This window comes from Lepisma saccharinum, chromosome 1 (genome assembly GCF_977018435.1).
Source record: "Lepisma saccharinum chromosome 1, izLepSacc3.1, whole genome shotgun sequence".
NCBI classification, from domain to species: Eukaryota; Metazoa; Arthropoda; class Insecta; order Zygentoma; family Lepismatidae; genus Lepisma; species Lepisma saccharinum.
This window is the reverse complement of record NC_139229.1, coordinates 82,659,320-82,679,235: the sequence shown is the minus strand read 5'-3', so window position 1 is coordinate 82,679,235 and position 19,916 is coordinate 82,659,320. Positions and strand designations below refer to the sequence as shown.

The 19,916-nt window shown below is 37.6% G+C and overlaps 1 protein-coding gene across 6 annotated transcripts in view; it reads left to right on the top strand.

Moving 5' to 3' along the window:
• Positions 1-3,731: 3,731 nt before the first annotated feature.
• The window catches only part of LOC145997116 (prostaglandin reductase 1-like), a 30,718-nt gene continuing 14,533 nt past the window's right edge, over positions 3,732-19,916 (top strand). Inside the window, exons 1-6 of one of the 6 annotated variants that reach the window (XM_083133752.1) lie at positions 3,732-3,853; positions 7,430-7,560; positions 8,166-8,211; positions 16,053-16,109; positions 18,133-18,318; positions 19,489-19,607. In XM_083133752.1, coding sequence (XP_082989878.1) covers positions 7,455-7,560; positions 8,166-8,211; positions 16,053-16,109; positions 18,133-18,318; positions 19,489-19,607 — 514 coding nt within the window. In that variant the 5' untranslated portion in view covers positions 3,732-3,853; positions 7,430-7,454. Of the gene's footprint in view, positions 3,854-3,990; positions 4,118-4,144; positions 4,440-4,578; positions 4,737-7,429; positions 7,561-8,165; positions 8,212-16,052; positions 16,110-18,132; positions 18,319-19,488; positions 19,608-19,916 lie in introns of those variants that run through there. The other 5 variants (XM_083133750.1, XM_083133748.1, XM_083133756.1 and 2 more) reach the window with 5 other exon arrangements.

Genomic DNA, 19,916 nt, shown 5'->3' with positions numbered 1-19,916 from the left:
GTCAAGGGGAATGCTGACGTATGTATTGTTGTAGGCCTATCGTCTATCTTTCAGCATGTTCAAAATTGGCAAGGTGAAGGAACTTAGTTCCGATCTGAAGGATGTTATTATACATTTGGCCCTTAGAGTTTATTCGTTAAGAAAAATTGGACAAACAGTCAATAAATCACATAAACAGTTCAATACATACTAAACAAATTTAGAGAGGAAGGTTCAACACAGAATGTGCCGAGAAACCAAAAGAGAGACTGTTGAATAAACGTGATGAATGCTTTATCTTAAAAAGAGTGCGAGAAAACCCCCAACTAAGTGTTCCTCAGTTACGACCGTTAGTAGAAAATGTTGCTGCCAAAATGATGTCCGATCAAACTGTCCGACGTGCCTTGTGGAAGCATGGGTATCATGGCAGAATATCACGAAAGAGGCCATATGTAAATAAGGTGAATTGCAGGAATAGACTTTCATTCGCGAAAGAGCACATCCACAAGGACCAGGAATTTTGGGATAGTGTCATATGAGTCCAAGATTAATATACCGCGTGAGGCACCTAAAAGTACCACCTGAAATAGCGAAGAAACCAGAAACAGTAGCGATGTGAGGTTTGCGGGAAACGGGGCTTGTAAATCGGAGGTATGGGGTGGGTCAAAAAATATCGACAAATGGGACATCTGGAGCAAAGTCATATTTTTTAAAATGGAACGATATACAATAACATGCATAATATAAAAGAGCACACGCAGAGAAACACAACACCGTTGGTCTCATGCATCTACTGCACATAGGAACGAAGATATGGCCATGTGAAAATATGTAAACAAACTAGCAAGTGGCCCACTTGACCGTCAGTACCACGGCATGTAAGACTTCTCAGGTGCCTGACAGAACTGCCTTTACGCAGAGCAAGTTTTGATAGCAGGTCCACGAGATCGTGTTAGTTCATAGCAAGCAGTCGTAGTGGTAAGAGCGAAGATTATGGTGTTCACAAACATAGAAAAAGCAGACATGATCCTGAAAGAATTCCTCAGAAGCCTACCTTGTGTACGCAGAGAGATATCCGGGCAGACGACAGCCATCTCGACGTCTGTTTGGTAAGTTATTTATTAAATTAAGAGAGACCGGAAATGTAACACCACGAGCACCTGTGCGGAACAAGCCAACTACAGGTGAGGCAGGTGCAACAAATGTTCTCGCCGCTGTTGCTGTGAATCCGCACGTTAGCTTCCGTGAAATTGCCAGGTATGCTAGGATGAGTCAGCGAAGTGTATTGCGCATTCTGCACACACACACAAGTTTCACCCATATCATATCTCCCTCCATCAGGAACTTCACGGGAATGATTTTGTGGACCGTGTCGGTTTTGCACATGGTTGTTACGGCACGACACACCCGATTTGTCACGTATCCTCTTCACTGACAAGGCAACTTTTACCAATCATGGAAATGTCAACCTAAGGAACATGCACTATTGGTCGGTGACAAATCCACATTGGCTTCGCCAAGTGGAACGCCAGCGCCCATGGAGTGTGAACGTGTGGTGTGGTATAGTGGGTGAACATCTCATTGGCCCTTTTTTTATACAAGGGACACTGAATGCTGACCGATACATACAGTTTTTACAACATGAACTGCCTGTACTATTGTAGGACATACCACTTCAGACAAGGAGGGACATGTGATACCAACATGACGGGTGCCCAGCTCACAGTGCAAGACGCGCTACAGCATGTGTGGAAAATACCTTTCCAAATCGTTGGATTGGACGTGGAGGGCCTGTCAAATGGCCGGCTCGTTCCCCAGATTTGACACCGTTAGACTTTTTCCTGTGGGGAAAGCTGAAGGACATTGTCTACCGGGATGTGCCAACAACTCCAGAGGATATGCAACATCGCATTACTGCGGCCTGTAGGGACATTCCCTACGAGATGCTACATTCTGTGCAACGATCTTTGTGTGGGCGCCTCGTTGCCTGTATTGCAGCTGACGGCCACCGCTTTGACAGGTTTTCGCTTCTTACGGAGTGGTTCTTCGACATAATGTCATGGTCATTTTCATTATGCTGTAACACTGTCAAATACATGGTGCTGACGATGTCTACTGTATTTTTTCTTCCTTTAACACGTTCTGTCTTCATCTTGTCCAATGGCTTCCGACATCCCATACTTGTACATGCCGTGGTACTGACGGTCAAGTGGGCCACTTGTTAGTTTGTTTACATATTTTCACATGGCCATATCTTCGTTCCTATGTGCAGTAGATGCACGAGACCAACGGCGTTGTGTTTCTCTGCGTGTGCTCTTTTATATTATGCATGTTATTGTATATCGTTCCATTTTAAAAAATATGACTATGCTCCAGATGCCCCATTTGTCGATATTTTTCGACCCACCCCATACCTCCGCTTTACAAGCCCCATTTGATATTATTGTTTCCCACAAACCTCACATCGCTACTGTTTCTGGTTTCTTCGCTATTTCAGGTGGTACTTTTAGGTGCCTCACGCGGTATATGGGTCAATTTGCTCTGAATATACTTTTTTCTTTTATATTATAAAGTGTACGAATAGAAAAGTTGTACAAAAAATTGTAACAGTTTCATAGATCAGAGACACATTCAAATCACATATTTTGTTTCGCATGGTTCGTACTTACCAATTGTGTATTGCGGAACATAGTTCAAGGTGCAATTATGCTTTTTACACGAAAACAAACGCAATTTTTCACATTCTGAGTGGTCTTTTTTATTCCTTTCTTCCCTTCCGGAACACACAAAATGGCGGGCACATCTTGACTCATGTTGTGGGTATGCAGTGTTTCAACCTTCTTCACTGAAAAATACCTACTATCGTGTTCGTCACCGGTGGAAATTATACATTATGCACGGGTAGCTGACGGATAGCCCCACAAACCATTCACAGATAGCCCACGAACATTATGCACGGTAGCTGACCGATAGCCCCATAAACCATTTCCAATAAGGTTACGTTAGACAAGCATAGTAAAAAAAGGGGGGTTGAAACACTGACAGGGGCTTACGTCATCAAACATACGCAGCATCCGGTTGTCGTAGGGCAAGCAAATGAAAGCAATGGCAAATGTGCGTCGGTGAGATATCTCTCTTGAAAAATACATGACTTCCCGGTCAAATATATTCCATGATGAAAGAAAATACCTCGACGAACGTTGTAAACCTTGGAGAAATTCTTTTTCGTAAGTAGTTTTGTTTCGGTAACAGTATGGTATAGTGAAAACAGTAAACAATTAGGAAATAAACGAGTGAAATGTGTTTTCACTATACCATACTGTGGAGCGATTTTACAATACCGGGAATTCCTCCATTTTGTTTGAAATTCGGCATACTCACTAAATTAGGGCTCCTAATCACGAATCTGAAGTTAAAATTTGGCGCTCACGTGTCAAACTTGCAAAATAAGAGGGTCAGTCATCGCAACCGACAATGCACAATTGCTCATTATTTATCGCAAGATTTTCCGTTTCGAATACTTAAAGAACGAAAAATATATATTCCTGATACTACTACGACCCTAAAATTTAACAATGTTTCCTAACCTAACCACGCGCCAATGGTTCGTGGGGCTAGCCATAATTCAGGAATTTCTATACGTGAGCGCCAAATTTTAAGTGCAGATTCGTGATTAGGAGACCCAAATTAGTAAGTATCCGAAATTTCAAACAAATTGGACAAAATGCTTCCCTAAACCCTAATAACCACGGAAGACGAAAGGTGGCGGGACTTGACCAAAAAGGTGGATGAGTTTCGTGCGATAAGTGATTCTAAATGATGATAACCAGAGGACTATCTAATCTGTGAAGAGGACGATAACAAGGAACGTAAAGTAAGTCGTCACGATGACATTAGCTACAACATTACGATGCAAAATGCGTGTGGCGTTCTGAGAAGTGACAATTAAGTTGGAAACATTGTTCGTTCCAATATTCGAGTGGTGTGCAATGTGCATTACACAATGTTTGTATTTTATCAGATGATGACTTTTACATTCTGCGGTGGTTTTAAAAACGATTCTGTCCTCCGTTGTGTGCATTAGTTAATCTAATCTCATTTAGTGAAGAACATCGCCGCGCTGCAGATAAATATCACGGTACATAAAGTTGTTTTTTAGTGAAATAACACGCTCTATAGGGAAATCGAAAGTCGCGAATTAATGAAAACATCGACTCCCTTTTCTATTTCGAGTTGCCCGCAAAATTCCTTTTAAATAGTAACCTAGCAACCAAGGGTCTGCTAGATAGGGCAAATTGGATTTTCAATGCTGATATCTGTGCTGATAACGCGTAATCGTGTTCCTTTTATACCGTAAAGTAATACTACTTGTTTTATACGCACTTCATACCAGAGGTAAGGAAACGCTTCTACTAGTTAACTGCAAACAAAACGCGGAGAGAGTGAAGTTAAGGTCACTGGTAGGCCGTGGTATCTTTTTGAAATCTTCGTGCTTACTGTTTAGTTTATCTTTTGGTAGTAATATAAGCAATGTATAGGCAAATAATGTAAACGTTGCGTAATCACGAAAGCCAAACGCCACGGATGTTGTGAAGGATGATTCGCATTTCTTTGCATTGTGGTAACCTTGAACATAGTTCTCTTTGATAACATAACATGAATAGTGTAAAACAGTGTGCACCGCGAATAATTTATTTGGCTCGTACAAATTATATATCTCATTTGCTGGTCGCTAAAACATGGAATCATAGGAATTGGTAATTTCATAATTTCCTAGAGAAATATTGTTAAAAATGTCAAAGCCGGGAAACGGATTTCTTCAAATTTACAGTAGAAAGTACTTACGGAATTGAGTTTCTGTGGAATTTCGGAAGGTCGTAGAAGTGTTTTCTCGCATTGTTCAAGGTATTTGGCAGCTAATTCATGTATTTTTCTGTAATAATGTCCGTCCGATGCACGGAAGCTGTTGCTTGCATTTCCATCCATGTACTTCAACTGGATGTTGCGAGCATCTGATGGCGTAATCCCTGGTAAGTGTGGCATGAGTTTACAATACCGGACCACTCTTCAATTTCTATAAAATTTCGGTGTCCTGATGACGTATCTGTAGTTCATATTTGGCGGTCACTTGTTAAAATTGTAAATTTACATGTAGAACTTGTAAAATAACCTTGCGATTTACCAGGGTGATTGTCCATACACAGCAATTCGGAACCATCTTTCTTTCGCAATTCGTTAATGATCTTCCTTTACGCACAACAATCTTGCTGACATCAGACGAGAAATGCCTACGAGGTTAGGTTTCATTAGCATAAATACAAAGAAAAATTGTTTTTTAGCTAAGAGAACTATACCTTGTCTTGCCTGTTGATTTCTTCATGTTGGGAAAATGGCGTCTAACGTGGAGCTATTGTTCTTATGGTAGGCTTACGTTAAGAAAACATAGTTTATTTCATTTTTTTCTCGGTTTCCATACTTGACCGCCAATTATTATATGCAGATTCTTGATTAGGAGTTCACAATTAGTGAGTAGGCGAAATTTTATAGAAATTGGAGAGTGGTCCAGTATTGCCCAACCTAACCTAACCTTACTGTAATGGTGCATGGGGCTATCGTGAATGGTTATTTGATCCAGAATGGTTTTTGGGGTAGTTTTTTACTATATTGCTCAACCTAAAGCAACCTAACCTAACCTTACTGTGATGGTGCGTGGGGCTATCGTGAATGGTTTTTGGGGCTATTCGTGGATGGTTATACGATCCAGAATGTTTTTGGGGGCTATGCGGGAATTATTTTTGGGGCTATTCGTGGATGGTCATACGATCCCAAATGGTTTTTGGGGCTATGCGTGAATTTTTCTGTTAAGAAGGCTGAAACACTGCTTTGCCGTTTGAAACACAGCATATCGACAACACTAGTCAAGATTTGCCTGCCATTTTGCATGTTCAGGAAGCGATAAGAGAACGAACAATAATTACTCGATATGTCGACAATAGATACTAATTTAGTTTAAAAAAAGCAAAATCCCTTGTTAAACAATCTTTCGCAATGCAGAATAGGTAAGTACGAATGTCAACGATTACAGAATAAACTAGTTACAGACGTTTCCCGGCTTTGAAAGTTTTACCAAAATATTATCACAACGTCACATTATATGAACTTGTATATTCCCAATAAATATATCATGTTGTCCATGCGACTTAGCGAGTGAATTGTCTTTGAAAATCAGTTGGCACGGGGGTCGTTAATATACTGTACCTCCTCGAGAATTATGTTGATTTTTTTCTTAATCCATAGATTTCGATGTTTTAATATAAAATTGGTTCCAGCGCTTGGAAAACACAAATAACGGAGATACAGCCTGCGTAAGTAAAAACCTGCCACCTCAGAGTACTTTCGCCGCTTTTTATTAGTAAAAACAGTTTTGTATGCACACTAAAATAGCGGAAAACACATCGAAAATTGATATCAGCTCCAAACCTAGCAGTCCTAACCTAACGACGCAAAATTATAGCTGTTGTTGTGGAATGTCGTGTTGTACTATTCACTTATGTGAAGCCTTTGGGTTGTTCTACTTCACGGTAAAGTAACTTGCTAAGGTAACCGACATACTTCATATCACAATAACACATCTCTGCAAGCTAAAAGCAATGGAAAATATTCATAAGCAACATAATTTTCATTAAGCATGCAAAATATTTCACTTTCTCAATTGAGTACAGAGGGTCAGGGGTAGGGACATAGCTAGATATATTTGGTTGGGGGGGAGACCTAATTTGAAATCTCCATAGCTATGATTCTGAACAATAATGCTACCAGTGAATCAATTTCAACACTGATTGAGACTACCATGTTTAAAGCAAGGGTGGCTCAGTAGTTGGTAGAGCAGTAGTATGGTATGCCAGAGATGTTTAGTTCTGGTTGAGCCTACGTCTTGTGCAAAAAATTGTACTTGACTTGAAGTTTGCAGTTTCCTCCCAGGAACTCACCTCTGGTCAGCAGAAGTGAAAACTGTGTATACTGCCCTTAACTGAGGATTATAAAGGTGCACATTTTCAGTGGCTAGCTATCTGTGGGAACTGTGTATCAAACAGGACGACAATATGTAATTTTTAAGGATACTAATATTTGCATCCAATATTTGACAGAGTGCATTAAGTGGTGGACTCTCAAGCTGGCAAGGGGGTTCTCATGTGATTGTCCCATCAATTTCGTGTAATCATCACTCATTGCCATAATTAGCCAAGGTGGCAGAAAAGTGATGTCAAATAACTGCACTACATAGTTGATTAAATGGTAGCTTTCATTGTTCATTTTTAAGGTTAAAGATTGTCACAGATTTGTGTTACATTTTATAAATATTTTTGGATGCAGATATACATATTCTTTGATTTATATTATCCTTTTTATCTTGTCTTGTCTATTTTATTTATATATTATTTTATTTTAGTCCAACTAGGTTCAGTTCTTTCAATATGGTGAAGGCAAAGAAGTTTGTTCTTACAAAGCACTTTGATGGGGAACCCAAAGAAAGTGACTTAGCATTGATGGAGGAGGAGCTGCCTCCATTGTCAGAAGGAGGTAGGTTATCATTTGATTTTCCAACTGATAATGAAACACTTTGCAGAATTTCATTATAAAGTCACAAATGAAATAATACAGAGTTGCTTTGATTGTGTGTAAGGCTGTGTATGTCTTAGTTTCTTTATGTTCAGATGATTATATGGTGACAGTGCTACCCGATCTTTTTCTGTGTGTTTTCTATGCATGATTAGTGTATTTTTTATATATGAGATATTCAATATGAAAACAAATTGTTTGTAATAACAATATCAGATATTAATGAAATATCATAGACTATTTCCGACACAATAACTTGCGAAATTATGTGTTGCACACTATTTGATTCTTCTACTCATTTCATTCTATACGGTGATAGTTTTTATTTTTGTGTTTTGTTTTGTGTTGCTTTTGGCTATATTTAAGACATCATTTAAGCTTTTTTGAACTTTCTGATGAATTTATTTAAAATATTTTGCTTATATTCACATTTAAAGCAGTTTAGTTTGTAATTTATCTGCATTGTTCACCTGATGGAGTTTTATGTCGAAGTTCTGTGTGTCTTTTTACTTAGAATTGTACTTTCATGATAATACATTCATGCAGTTGTTTCTTTTGTGTTTCAGAAATATTGTGCGAGGCAGTATGGCTGAGTGTGGATCCATACATGAGGTGAGTTTAAAGTCCAACTTCTAATTGCTAGATGCAAATCTCATATACACACACGTGTTCTACATAATGTGGATTCACTAGATTTGTAATCTGCATTTTTCTTGAAGAAAGATTTTTGTCTTGTACATGAGTATAGTACAGTATGAGTATAGTTGGTTTCATTACCATAGTATTTCCCATTTTTTCTCATTTACATATATACGTAACATATTTTTAAAATCAAATTAGTATGATTCCGGGGTAGGTTACATTGCCTTAGCCTTGTTGGTATGACTTCTAGCTCATGTGTAAGTATTACTTCTTAAAGCCAAAAAAGTATTTCAAGCAGACAAAAATTGAGCATAACATGTCGAACCTAATTTATTGGTTCTACAAACTTCAAACCTTAATTCCCACTAATTTTCATCCTCCTTTGTACCTAGCAAAATCCATCTAGTATACAGAAGTCAGACAGATTTAAATCATTCAAGATGAAAGGATCAGAATTCACAAATATCTACCTAACTAATTTTGTAGATAATCGTAACATTTTTAAATTAATTAATTTTTATGTGATAAAAAAATGACGTGTGTTGTGCACACACATTATAATTTCGAACATAAAAAATTACAGTATGTTAGAAATATAAATGTCATTTTCTGTCTTTGAAATTGATGTATTCAGTGCAAGACACATTTTTGTAAGTATAATGTATACTTGTTTATTTATTGATTTGCTTTATTTTACTTCGCTTTTTGTGCCACTTTTGGCTAATTTGTGAAGATGAGTATTAGTGATGACTTGATGAAATTGATGAATAGAAACTCACAAACATCCATGCTGGGATTCGAACCCAGGACCCCTGGCATTGTAGTGTGATGTGCTAACCACTCTCCATGGGGGCCGGCTAATGTATACTTGTAAAAATTGTAACAATAGTGGCAGACATTACATCAAATTTTTGTGTATTAAAAAAAATACAGTCTCGGCCAGGACTCAAACCCAGGTTTTTGACATATTGTGCCATTTCACTCAACCACAGAGCTACATAGCCATCCCTGACTAGCCACACACACACTCTCTGTTTATTCTGCTCACATCTCTTGCATTCTAGCTCAGTGGTCGACTTTCGAATTCCCTGGTTCTAATCTTATCATGAACATGAATGTTCTTTGTAAGTGTTGGTTCATCAATTTCATTATATCATCACTCATCATTGCAGGGTGGCTACTCACCGGGAATTCCTTGAATTCTGGGAATTATGCGTGAATTGTTGGCTCCGGGAATTATACATGAATTCTGCAGGAATTTTGCTACTTAGACGTGAAAAATTGCAACCTTTATTAATCCACATCTCATGTAATCTATTCATATTCATTCATAAGTGTTCAGCGGCATATTTTTCATATTTTAGATTTTGTGTTTGTCGAGGAAGTAAAATAAATATGCATTAGAAAATATTATGAAACAGAATTCTTATCTGAACTCGTGGTAGGACAAATGTATAACGTTGGTAGGCTAGGATAATGCAAGAAAAGATCCCAGAGGAAAGTACAGTACAGTAATGGAATAAGTACAGATTCCTATTTTAGCTTCTCGTGCAGTCTTTCCTTATTTTAGCTTGCCTTGCTAAGTGTCATTGGTTTCAAACTTATTTTTATTTTTATGAACAATGTATCATTTCTAAAACTGTGACAGTTATGTACGAGTACAATATCGGAGATAGACCATTATTTTGCATCATTTAGATTTCTTTAGGATAGAAACAGTTAGTTTACTTTCCAGAACTGTAAATATTATTTTTGCTCGTTTGCTACATTCTGTGACAGTTCTGGAAAGTAATGTACGAGACTTGCTTGATGTGCTTTATCAAAAATTTTGTACTCTTCTTATCCAAGCATCCTCCTACAAAAAATATTGTTTTATGCAACATAATCTTCAACTGTAAAGAAATTTTCAGAGAAAAAATTCTATCAGGACTCGAATTAGAAAAATTTGAAATAATTTGCTAGTGATCTATCTGGCCAGGTCCTACTTTAAAGCATCCATGTTCAGTAGAGTAATTAATTATAGAAAAGGCCACCCACTCTAGTGGAAATAGCGGTGTGAAGTGTGGGTTTATTTCACGCTGTTGAGTACTAGCATGGAAAAAGGGTCCATATTAAATCTCGGATGAACATCTTTTTTTGTACATCAATTCCGAAAAACTGACACCAAAACATTGTGTTTATTAAACGACAAAACATTTTAGAAATACAACGCCATATATTGTATGTTTTAGTGTTTTTGTCCCTATTTTTTTTGTAACACAAGGAATATTGTAAAGGTAAAGTTTTCCCATGTACAGTCATCAGCAATATAGATGCGACATATAGGTCCTGAAATACTCACTTCCCTGCAAGACGTTATGTGTGTTGCCTAACTCTACAGCGATAAACTGATTTTAATAGATAATTTTCAATGGCAACTTCTACCAACCCTGTAGATTTAGGCAACACACACAACACCTTGCAGGCAAACGAGTATTTCAGGATCTAGGTGTCCCATTTTTATTGTCGGTGACTGTACATTTCACCACGCCATTCAGGAATACAGATGTGGAGGATAGAGCTTCATGCATTCTCGATCTCAGCCATACTGGAGGTGATGTGATCAGCACTACGCTTCATCCATCTTAACCCCCCAGGTACACGTTGATGAGAGGCTGGGTGAGCCACAAAACTTCTTCTGCAGGGACATTTTCTGAATATTGCCATATTCCCACCTGAAATCGTAGACCTCGGGATTTGAACTCTGGTTACGAACCACAAAGTTTTATCTTTCAGTTGAATTAAATTAGAACTTTTGGGCCCATTGGAACCACAAAACCCCTTTGTATTGTTAATATACAATGAGTGTGTTTGCAAGGGGGGGGGGGGTTAATGAGTAAGGTTGAAATAGAGGAAATTCTTGCTTGTACCCTTAAATTTTTGCCTTGAAGTTTTTGAAAATTTGCCTTGAAAACCGGGAATTACACTTGAATTTTATTATGGTCTTAGAGTAGCCACCCTGCGTTGGGATCAGCCAGAAATGACACAAAAGTTATGCTAATTACGAAGAATACAAAATACATTTCTTGTGTGCATCCAAATTTCAGGTAATATTCTGAGAATGTGCTTTTTGAGGCATCACTGGTATTTGCAGAGGCTGATGCATTCATTATTTGTGTTAAGACAATTCCATAAAGGTAAAATTAGTGATTGTGTAAGTTTTACAGGAGGATGAGGCATTTATTTAGAGTACTGGAAATGGTATTGTAAGCAGGGTTGGCAAGGTAATTTACTCATTACGTAAATTACACATAATTTACTTCGCGTATAAAACCAGTTTTTTACGCATATGTAAAAGACTAATTTTATTTTGTAAATTAGTAATATAAAAAAAAAGACTTTAATTATATTACATTTTAAACTTTAATTTTCTAACGTATTTAAACACACAAATCGTTATTTTGTGAAGGTTGTTTATACAGCCACATCACACCCTCACTTTTACTAACAGATTTTTAAAAATTGAACTACTCTCTCAAATGTTTTTAAAAATTGAGAAACCTGTTGATATGTACGTCTTGCACGGAACATAACAATTAACAATTTATTTGGATTGGATAATAAAGTTTTAGTAACAGCCTCAAATTTTCATGCGTATTGTACATTTGCTTGATTGAGTTGGTGTTTTAAGTTCACTTTATGCATAGTAAGGCTAATCGCACTGGACCTACAGTTTAAAGTGGGATCCGAACCACTATGTGCCTCCACCGGGAATTGAACCAGGCATTCCTTAATTACAAGGCTATGATGCTACCACTGTGCCATGGGGGAGGCCTGTATTGTACACTTGCATAGGCTAATTGTGATGTGAATGTGGCAGTTTGTAAAAATCCAATACAAGAACACATACAAAAGTTTCCTAAAGCCTTTTCTTTCCCTACCACTACCAACAGCCATACATAACAATAACCATCACAAAAAATTGTTTTCTTTTAACTTATAGTAGTTTTTTACCTACTTTACTTTATATTTTTTATATGTTTTTACGTGCCATGTAGAAAACTTTTTTTTCGTGTAATTGCACAACCCTTATTGCAAGCTATTATGTTATGAAAAGTTTGTGTAACTTGCTAATGTCCCGAACGTTGTTTCACGTGGAAAATGTTCCATGTGCAGATGACTGAAAGTGTGGAATTAAGGCAACCAAACTATCCTAAGCTACTTAAGGCATACAAGCACTTAAGACCAGAATTATAATGCTAAGAACAATACCTTGTAAGTATATAGGAACAGGATGTCAAACAATTATTCTGCACAAAAAATAAAATGAGGAACCATACACAGTTTGTGGGATGATGTTACATGTTCTAACTTTGGCATGTGTGTTACAATGTTTTGAATTTAACAATACATTTTAAATAATGAAATGAGATTATTGTGGTATTGTTCATGCAGTAAACTCAACACTTCAGGGAATTTGATCAGAGATACAGAAGTTGCTCAATAAGAGTAACATGTTAGAATTTACTATCAAGTTTTCCTAAATTTGCCTCAGTTGGATCTAGTTTATTGAAGCAATAGAGAAGGTTTTCCCTGATTTTTTTCACCAGTTTGTCCCTTTTCTCGTATTCACATGCAAACAACATGGTCCTCAGTAGTGAATTGGCTTGTAGGTGTTATTGTTTATAACACACGAAACAATAGTCACCTCAGAAACACAAGGCAGGAAATAACGTTGGTGACGCATGCCATCACAGTGTGGCTTTTAACTGCAGCACTTGTTCAGACCTCTATTGGAAAACAGACATCACACAGATAAACATTCTTCTCAACCTACGACAACTTTTTATGACAATTTAACTTGCAAATAATATGTTCGTGCATTGTAAATAGTATTCAATCCTTCCTTTGGCCCACAGTGGGGATGAATGGAGTTGGTTGTGTCACTTTGAAATAATATTCACTTTGTTAAATTTCTTGCACTAAATGATTTTACCATCAACAAGTCTTCAATCACACAATTGAGTAATTTAATCCTTAGATGCCTAGGCTGATTTTCCAGGTATTTGCACTAACGCAGAGCATGTTTTCAGCGGGAAATTTGAAATTCTGCATGCTTCTAAATGAAATGTTATATTTCCGGGACCAAGAACGTTAGAGATACAAATGATACCTCGTTTTGTTCAGTATACTTTGGGCTATAATCCTGATGAAAAAAATTTCCATAATTAGTTAGAAGAAGAACAAAATTGAAAGTAACTATTTTTACACGAAATTTGAAATTCATTGGACCCCAAAGCAGGCTACGCCAGGACGTAAATCTCCAAAAGGTTACCGCATAATGTCTGGTATGTTTGCCATTGAAAGTGGAGCATGTTTTCAGCAGGAAATTTGAAATTCTGCATGCTTCTAAATGAAATTTTATATTTTATTTTATATTTACTAATTGTTAATTACATAACTCTAGACTCGTGCAGAACTCAAAACATGTATCTCCGACCATTATCCAAGTTACAGTATGTTAAAAAAGTAACATACTGTGAGAAAAAGCTGCTTGTGACACCGGTGCCGTCCTTTAAGGGTTAAATTTACTGCGATGTTCCCACAGATGAAGACATCACAGAAATAGTGAACATGGCACTAAAAAGCTCAGAGTGAATCATTCTATCAGTTGTTTACATGGCAGCTTGAAGTTGAATCCTGTGACATGAACAAAGAGCAGTGACTGTTATCTGGTAAGAACAGCAAGTGCATTCATTGCATGTCATCTGTTGACATTATTGAATGCTAGGCCCACAACAAACCAGGCTAATTAGCATTTGAATATGTTAAATATCGCCCTAGATTGCATGCAGTATATACAGGGTGGCTCAAAACGTCACTTAACACCCTCGGTACAAGGCCACTGCAGCGTGCAACATGGAATTGGTGATGACCAATCATTATCAGGCCAAGGGGAAACCACATTGACGCCACCCGCGCGATCTGCGGCCATCTTGATATCCGCCATCTTGAATTCAACTTCAGAATTTTAAATGGGAAGGGGGTAATATGATATATGAAATCAGGCTAGAATTTCACGAGAAATGCAATGATGAAGGTTTTCTCGACGTATCTTTAACCAGTAAAAAGTTATGACTGAATTCTTGTACCAATTTGCCTTTTCGAGGTGTTAGAAAAATGCCTTAAAATTTATTTAACGAATCTGTAATGCATCGAGATCAAAGTGATGTCTAGGGAGAGAAGTTCGCATGCCATTGCACAAGATTTTAATCGGATACATCCATGAAGAGCTGCGCATTATGAATGGTTGTCGCGAATAGTCACAGTGTGATGCTTCCATTAAATGAAAAGTCCTTCACAGTGACAAGTGTAATGTTTATGTTCATAAGGAAGTTCATAAACAGAATATCCGACCCTTGTCATCTGATAACTAACTTTGGACAGAAACTGCTTCACAACGTTCCCATAGTGTTCTCTGTTCCTCCCTATTGAAAAAAAACTGTAAAAAGTACCTTCTTCCATAAGCAAGGATGAAAAAACCTGTTTATTTAACAAATCAAAGTAGCCCTAAGCATTTAAGGTTCCGTTGAAGAAAAATTGACTAACCAATCGTGTTCCACACAGCACGCCACACCATTAACTTACCAGCACTAACAATTCAGCTTTGATACGTCAAAAATGGGTTATCAGATAAAAACATTGAATATTCTGTTTATGAACTTCCTTATGAACATAAACATTAGCCTTGTCACTTGTGAAGGACTTTTCATTTAATGGAAGCGTCACACTGTGACTGTTCGCGACAACCATTCATAATGCGCAGCTCTTCATGGATGTATCCGATTAAAATCTTGTGCAATGGCATGCGAACTTCTCTCCATAGACGTCACTTTGATCTCGATGCATTACCGATTCGTTAAATAAATTTTAAGGCATTTTTCTAACACCTCGAAAAGGAGCAAATTCGTACAAGAATTCAGTCATAACTTTTTACTGGTTAAAGATACGTCGAGAATACCTTCACCATTGCATTTCTCGTGAAATTCTAGCCTGATTTCATATATCATATCACCCCCTTCCCATTTAAAATTCTGAAGTTGATTTCAAGATGGCCGCCGACCACGCAGGTGGCGTCAATGTGGTTCCCCCTTGGCCTGATAACGATTGGTTATCACCATTTTCACGTTCCATGCCAAAGTGGCCTTGTACTTGGGGTGTTAAGTGACTTTTTGAGCCACCCTGTATGTTACATTTGCAAGCACCACTTCCAGTGCTTACACCCTTGGTCCATCTACTGTTATTAGTTTCCCTGCTCTCTAATTCTGGGAGATGTACAGCATTTTAACTTTTTACATTTTTGTACGTTGATGATCATGAACTAGCATTGGTTTTAATTTACTCCTGTAGAAGGCTAATTACAATAATAACCTGTGGCACAACAACCCTTTTACACCAAGGCCTACTTACCTACTACTAGCCTCACTTCCACATGTCCATCACTACCACCCCCCCACCCGGTCGTTTTCAATGACCTGGTTACATTACTCGTTTGTAGTTCCTCAATTTCCTCACAATGGTGGATGGCCACCGGTTCCATATGCTGGACAAAATCTTGGGAGAAAGGTTGTTATGCTTCCCCCACAACACAGTGTGAGACATAGAACTAGGGCTGTGCGATATCAAAGTTCAGTTTCGATTGAATATCGATATTGAGTCAATATCGATATCGATATTGAGTCAATATCGATAAGATCGATATCGACAATACCGAAAATACGGATATTGACAATCCAGACAATAGTGTAATTGAAGTTTTCTTCTTCTTCTAGGCCTTACACAGCAAGGTTCCCAGCTGGAATCACAATGATTGGGACCCAAGTGGCCAAGTGAGTATAGGGTAATCAGTGAATTATATTTTGTATTTGTACACAAAAGTTGAGGTCTGTACAGCAAGAGTAGTTAATTTTCAGAAAAGTGTCCAAAACAGTTGGTTGTGATATTTCCATTTCTGTGCATATGTGCCGAAATGGTTAAATATGATCTAACATTGTAAGTAAGTGTCTGTGTATTTGAATATGTTCATTATTTGTATTATATGTATTCAGATGTGTATTCACTGATTTCTTTATGGGCTCTAGAGTAAATATAAGACTAAGGCCATACACATAATTTGAGCTCATTCTTTGTGGTTTAAATGTTTCATTTCCATTTTATTGTGCATAAGTCTGTCAGGAATGTGGTATTTCAGTTCTTCCTATGTTGGGTGATCAGGAAAGAATGTTACAAAGCCTATAAATAACAGGGTACTGGAAGTGGGTACATGGCACTACTTCACACAATCACTTATCACATCTCAAGATTAAGTTCTTCATGCCATCCTACCCAAACAAAAAGCTAATGTATGGTTGAACTTTTGTTGAAGAGCCTTCTCCTACTGTTGCAGAGAAGAAGATCTACAAGAAGAGATAGCCACCATCACTGAAATAGCTCTAAAATGTGGCTACACAGAACCCCAGCTTTCCACTTGGTGCAGTAAAGCAGACATACAGGTCAGCACCCTACCTAGCCACAATCAACTTTCAACGGCAAGTATAAGTGGTTTGCCATCTCCTACCATCGCACCACATCCAATCGCATATCCAAAAGCCTTCTCCCTTATGACATAAAAGTAGCGCACAAACCCAATGCCAAAATAGCTGATAAACTAAAGAAACACAAACGGTACTTCCTCTCCCCCCTTGATAACGTAGGTGTATACGACAAAGAGTGTGAGTACAAAGTAATTACTGGTCTTGCTAAACACATCAGATACAATAGCCATAAAATCCAAAAGGTACATGTCAAGCACACAACCCACACACACACACGCATAGAGACCAAAATCAAGGAAACTCATGCCAGAATTCACATCTCGCATGAGCTAAACATCAATAGTGGACAGGCACACCACACTTGGATTGCCCTACTACAACAGTTAATGCTGGACAATAGCAGACGACACTGATGTAGACGGGCAGTTGACAACAACGCACCTTGCGGCAGCCAGTGAACTAAAAACAATAGAAGCACGCTGAGCAACGGTGCAACAAGTTTCAAAAAGGACGGGGGCAGTAGCCACTGAAATCAATAGAACTAAAAGAAACAGTTTCACGGAAAAAGTGAGTACTAGTTTATCTCTATTTATTTATGCAAGTTGAAGAAAAAATTGAGTCTAGATTTTGAGGCAGCACTTTTCACATCTTCATTGCTCTGAAAGTAGTGTTCAGACATGCATTCCTTTAGAGCAAAGAAAATCAATCTATGCCAAATCCAGACTTATGTGCAGAAGGGGGGGGCGGGGTTGATCCCAGTGCAACCTTCGGAAATGCATACCACATTTGTACATGCATTATCATGAAGAATATACACTCCATGCATTGGCTGTTTCCTTATGATGGCCTCCTATGAATGCTGATGTGTCTGGCAGTAGGCATCAAAATTAACAGTGTGTCCATGTTCAAAGTATTCCACCAGTAAGGTGCCATACGTGTCTCAGAGAATAGAACTTTTCTGGCTGATTGGATCACATTGAACTTGGGGCGATGCTACAAACCTTCAACATAAACTTCCACCAGTTTGCTATGAATCTGGGTAGCTGAAACATTTTTTGGCCCACAAAAAAATAATTGCAACCCTCCCTTCTGCTCTTGACTACTTTTTCAAGCATATGGCCATTTTGATCAGTCACAGCGCTGCTACTTCCAGTCAGAATAGGATACGCATACACATGCAACAAGATATACATGATATCATATTTACTTTACTCGACTACAACACCGAAATTTATGGCCTTTAAAACATTTCTTTCCGATCACTTCGCGTACATACCAAATGCCTGTCTCTGTTTGAAATGTATTTTATTTTATACAGAATTATAGAGAGCAAGCACAGAGATTACCCTGTGGGAAAATATGTGGTAGGGAATTTTGGGTGGCGAACACACACCATCAGCAAAATAGGTGACCAAGATGCTGCAATGTTTCCGCCACCATACGTTTTGCCAGATTTTGGATCCTTGCCTCTTTCGTTGGCAGTTGGTGCTTTAGGGATGCCAGGGTAAGGAAGAATGTTCTCTTATATTTTGCTCTATGAATAATATTCATGGTAAATGTATCAGTCGACCCTCAATACAAATTAATGTAAGATTAGCTTGAAACTTTCATTTTTTTATTTTTTTTTCTCATCCTTAGTTTTAGGATGATGTCCCACAACTTGTTATAATTTGTATCAGTTGCAATTTCTATATTTTTTGGTAATTCCAGAAAGAGGAAAATGTGGTTTTAAAGGCACAAAAAAGAGTAATCTTGTACCAAAGGTAAATTATTTTACAATATTACTTGTAAACAAAATGCTATAAGCATATTGCAAAGTTGTAACTGTACTGAAAAATTTAAAATTGACAGGAATTGTCAGCCTCCCATGTATATATTACATTTACATTGTTTGCCTTATCCTTTTTCTCCTTCATTTTGTTAGTGTCTCTTTCCATTTTCTATATGTTGGCAATTTAATACATTTTGGTCATTTCCTCTGTTTTGATTATGTGGTATTAACATATAATTTGTGTGTAGCTGCTGTATGTAGCTAGAAGAAAGTATAAACAAAAATTAAATCTAAAGAGTTGTACAGCAAAGCAATGTTGGGGCCTTCCCGGTGGCATACTGCTAACGTCTCCTTGTATTCAAGGGGTCCCAGTTTCAATGCCCGGTGGAAGTGCACAGTGGTTCAGATCCTAATTGAATCCGTAGGTCCAGTTCCTATTAGCCTTTCTGCGCATAAGGTGAATTAGAAAACAAACTTGCCCAACTAATCAAATGTTGGTTATTTCTAATAAAATGTAACTCAAACTTTATATTCCTGGAGGTTACATTTTCATGCATTTTATGTAAACCATCTTAAGACTAAATCAATATTTTTAAATAAATTTCAGGAACAGTGTTATAAATGTTTCCACAAGCCCCTCAAAAAGTATAAATAAGTTCCACAACATTAACCCGTGAATTGAAGATATTTTCTTTAGCCACTTACTTCACATAAGACTAATGTTTCTTTCTCTTTCTAAGCCATTTACAGTTGAAATATATTCATTTTGACACATTATGTATTTTTACTTTATAATATATTCTCTTAAATGTGAGTTTGGCAAGAATAATTTATCAGTGAATGAATTTTTACTTTTTCTGTTGTTGATTCATAAAATAACAGATCATATAACTTTTTTTTCAGCAATACAGCCTATTTTGGTTTTCTGGAACTGTGTAATCCAAAGAAGGGGGACACTGTAGTTGTCAGTGGAGCCGCGGGAGCTGTTGGTAGCCACGTGGGGCAGATCGCTCGCATTAAAGGTAGGGATTTTTCAGTTCAGCCCTGCTTTACATACCATGTACTAGATAACCAATAGTACTTCATTCAGAAATTACAAGGGTCATTCGGAAAGACACTAATTTCTCTTTAGAATGAAAAAGTTGTGAAGAGAATATGTTTTTATTTTACTGACGTGTGACAGAATACATTTGGTCATTTTTCTACATAGTCACTATCACAATTATGGCATTTTTCGTGCCGTGCAACGAGGTTTTGCATGCCTTCGTCGCAATAGTTTGCTGCCAGTCCTTTGAACCAGTTTTTGACCGATTCCTGGAGTTCTTGTCACT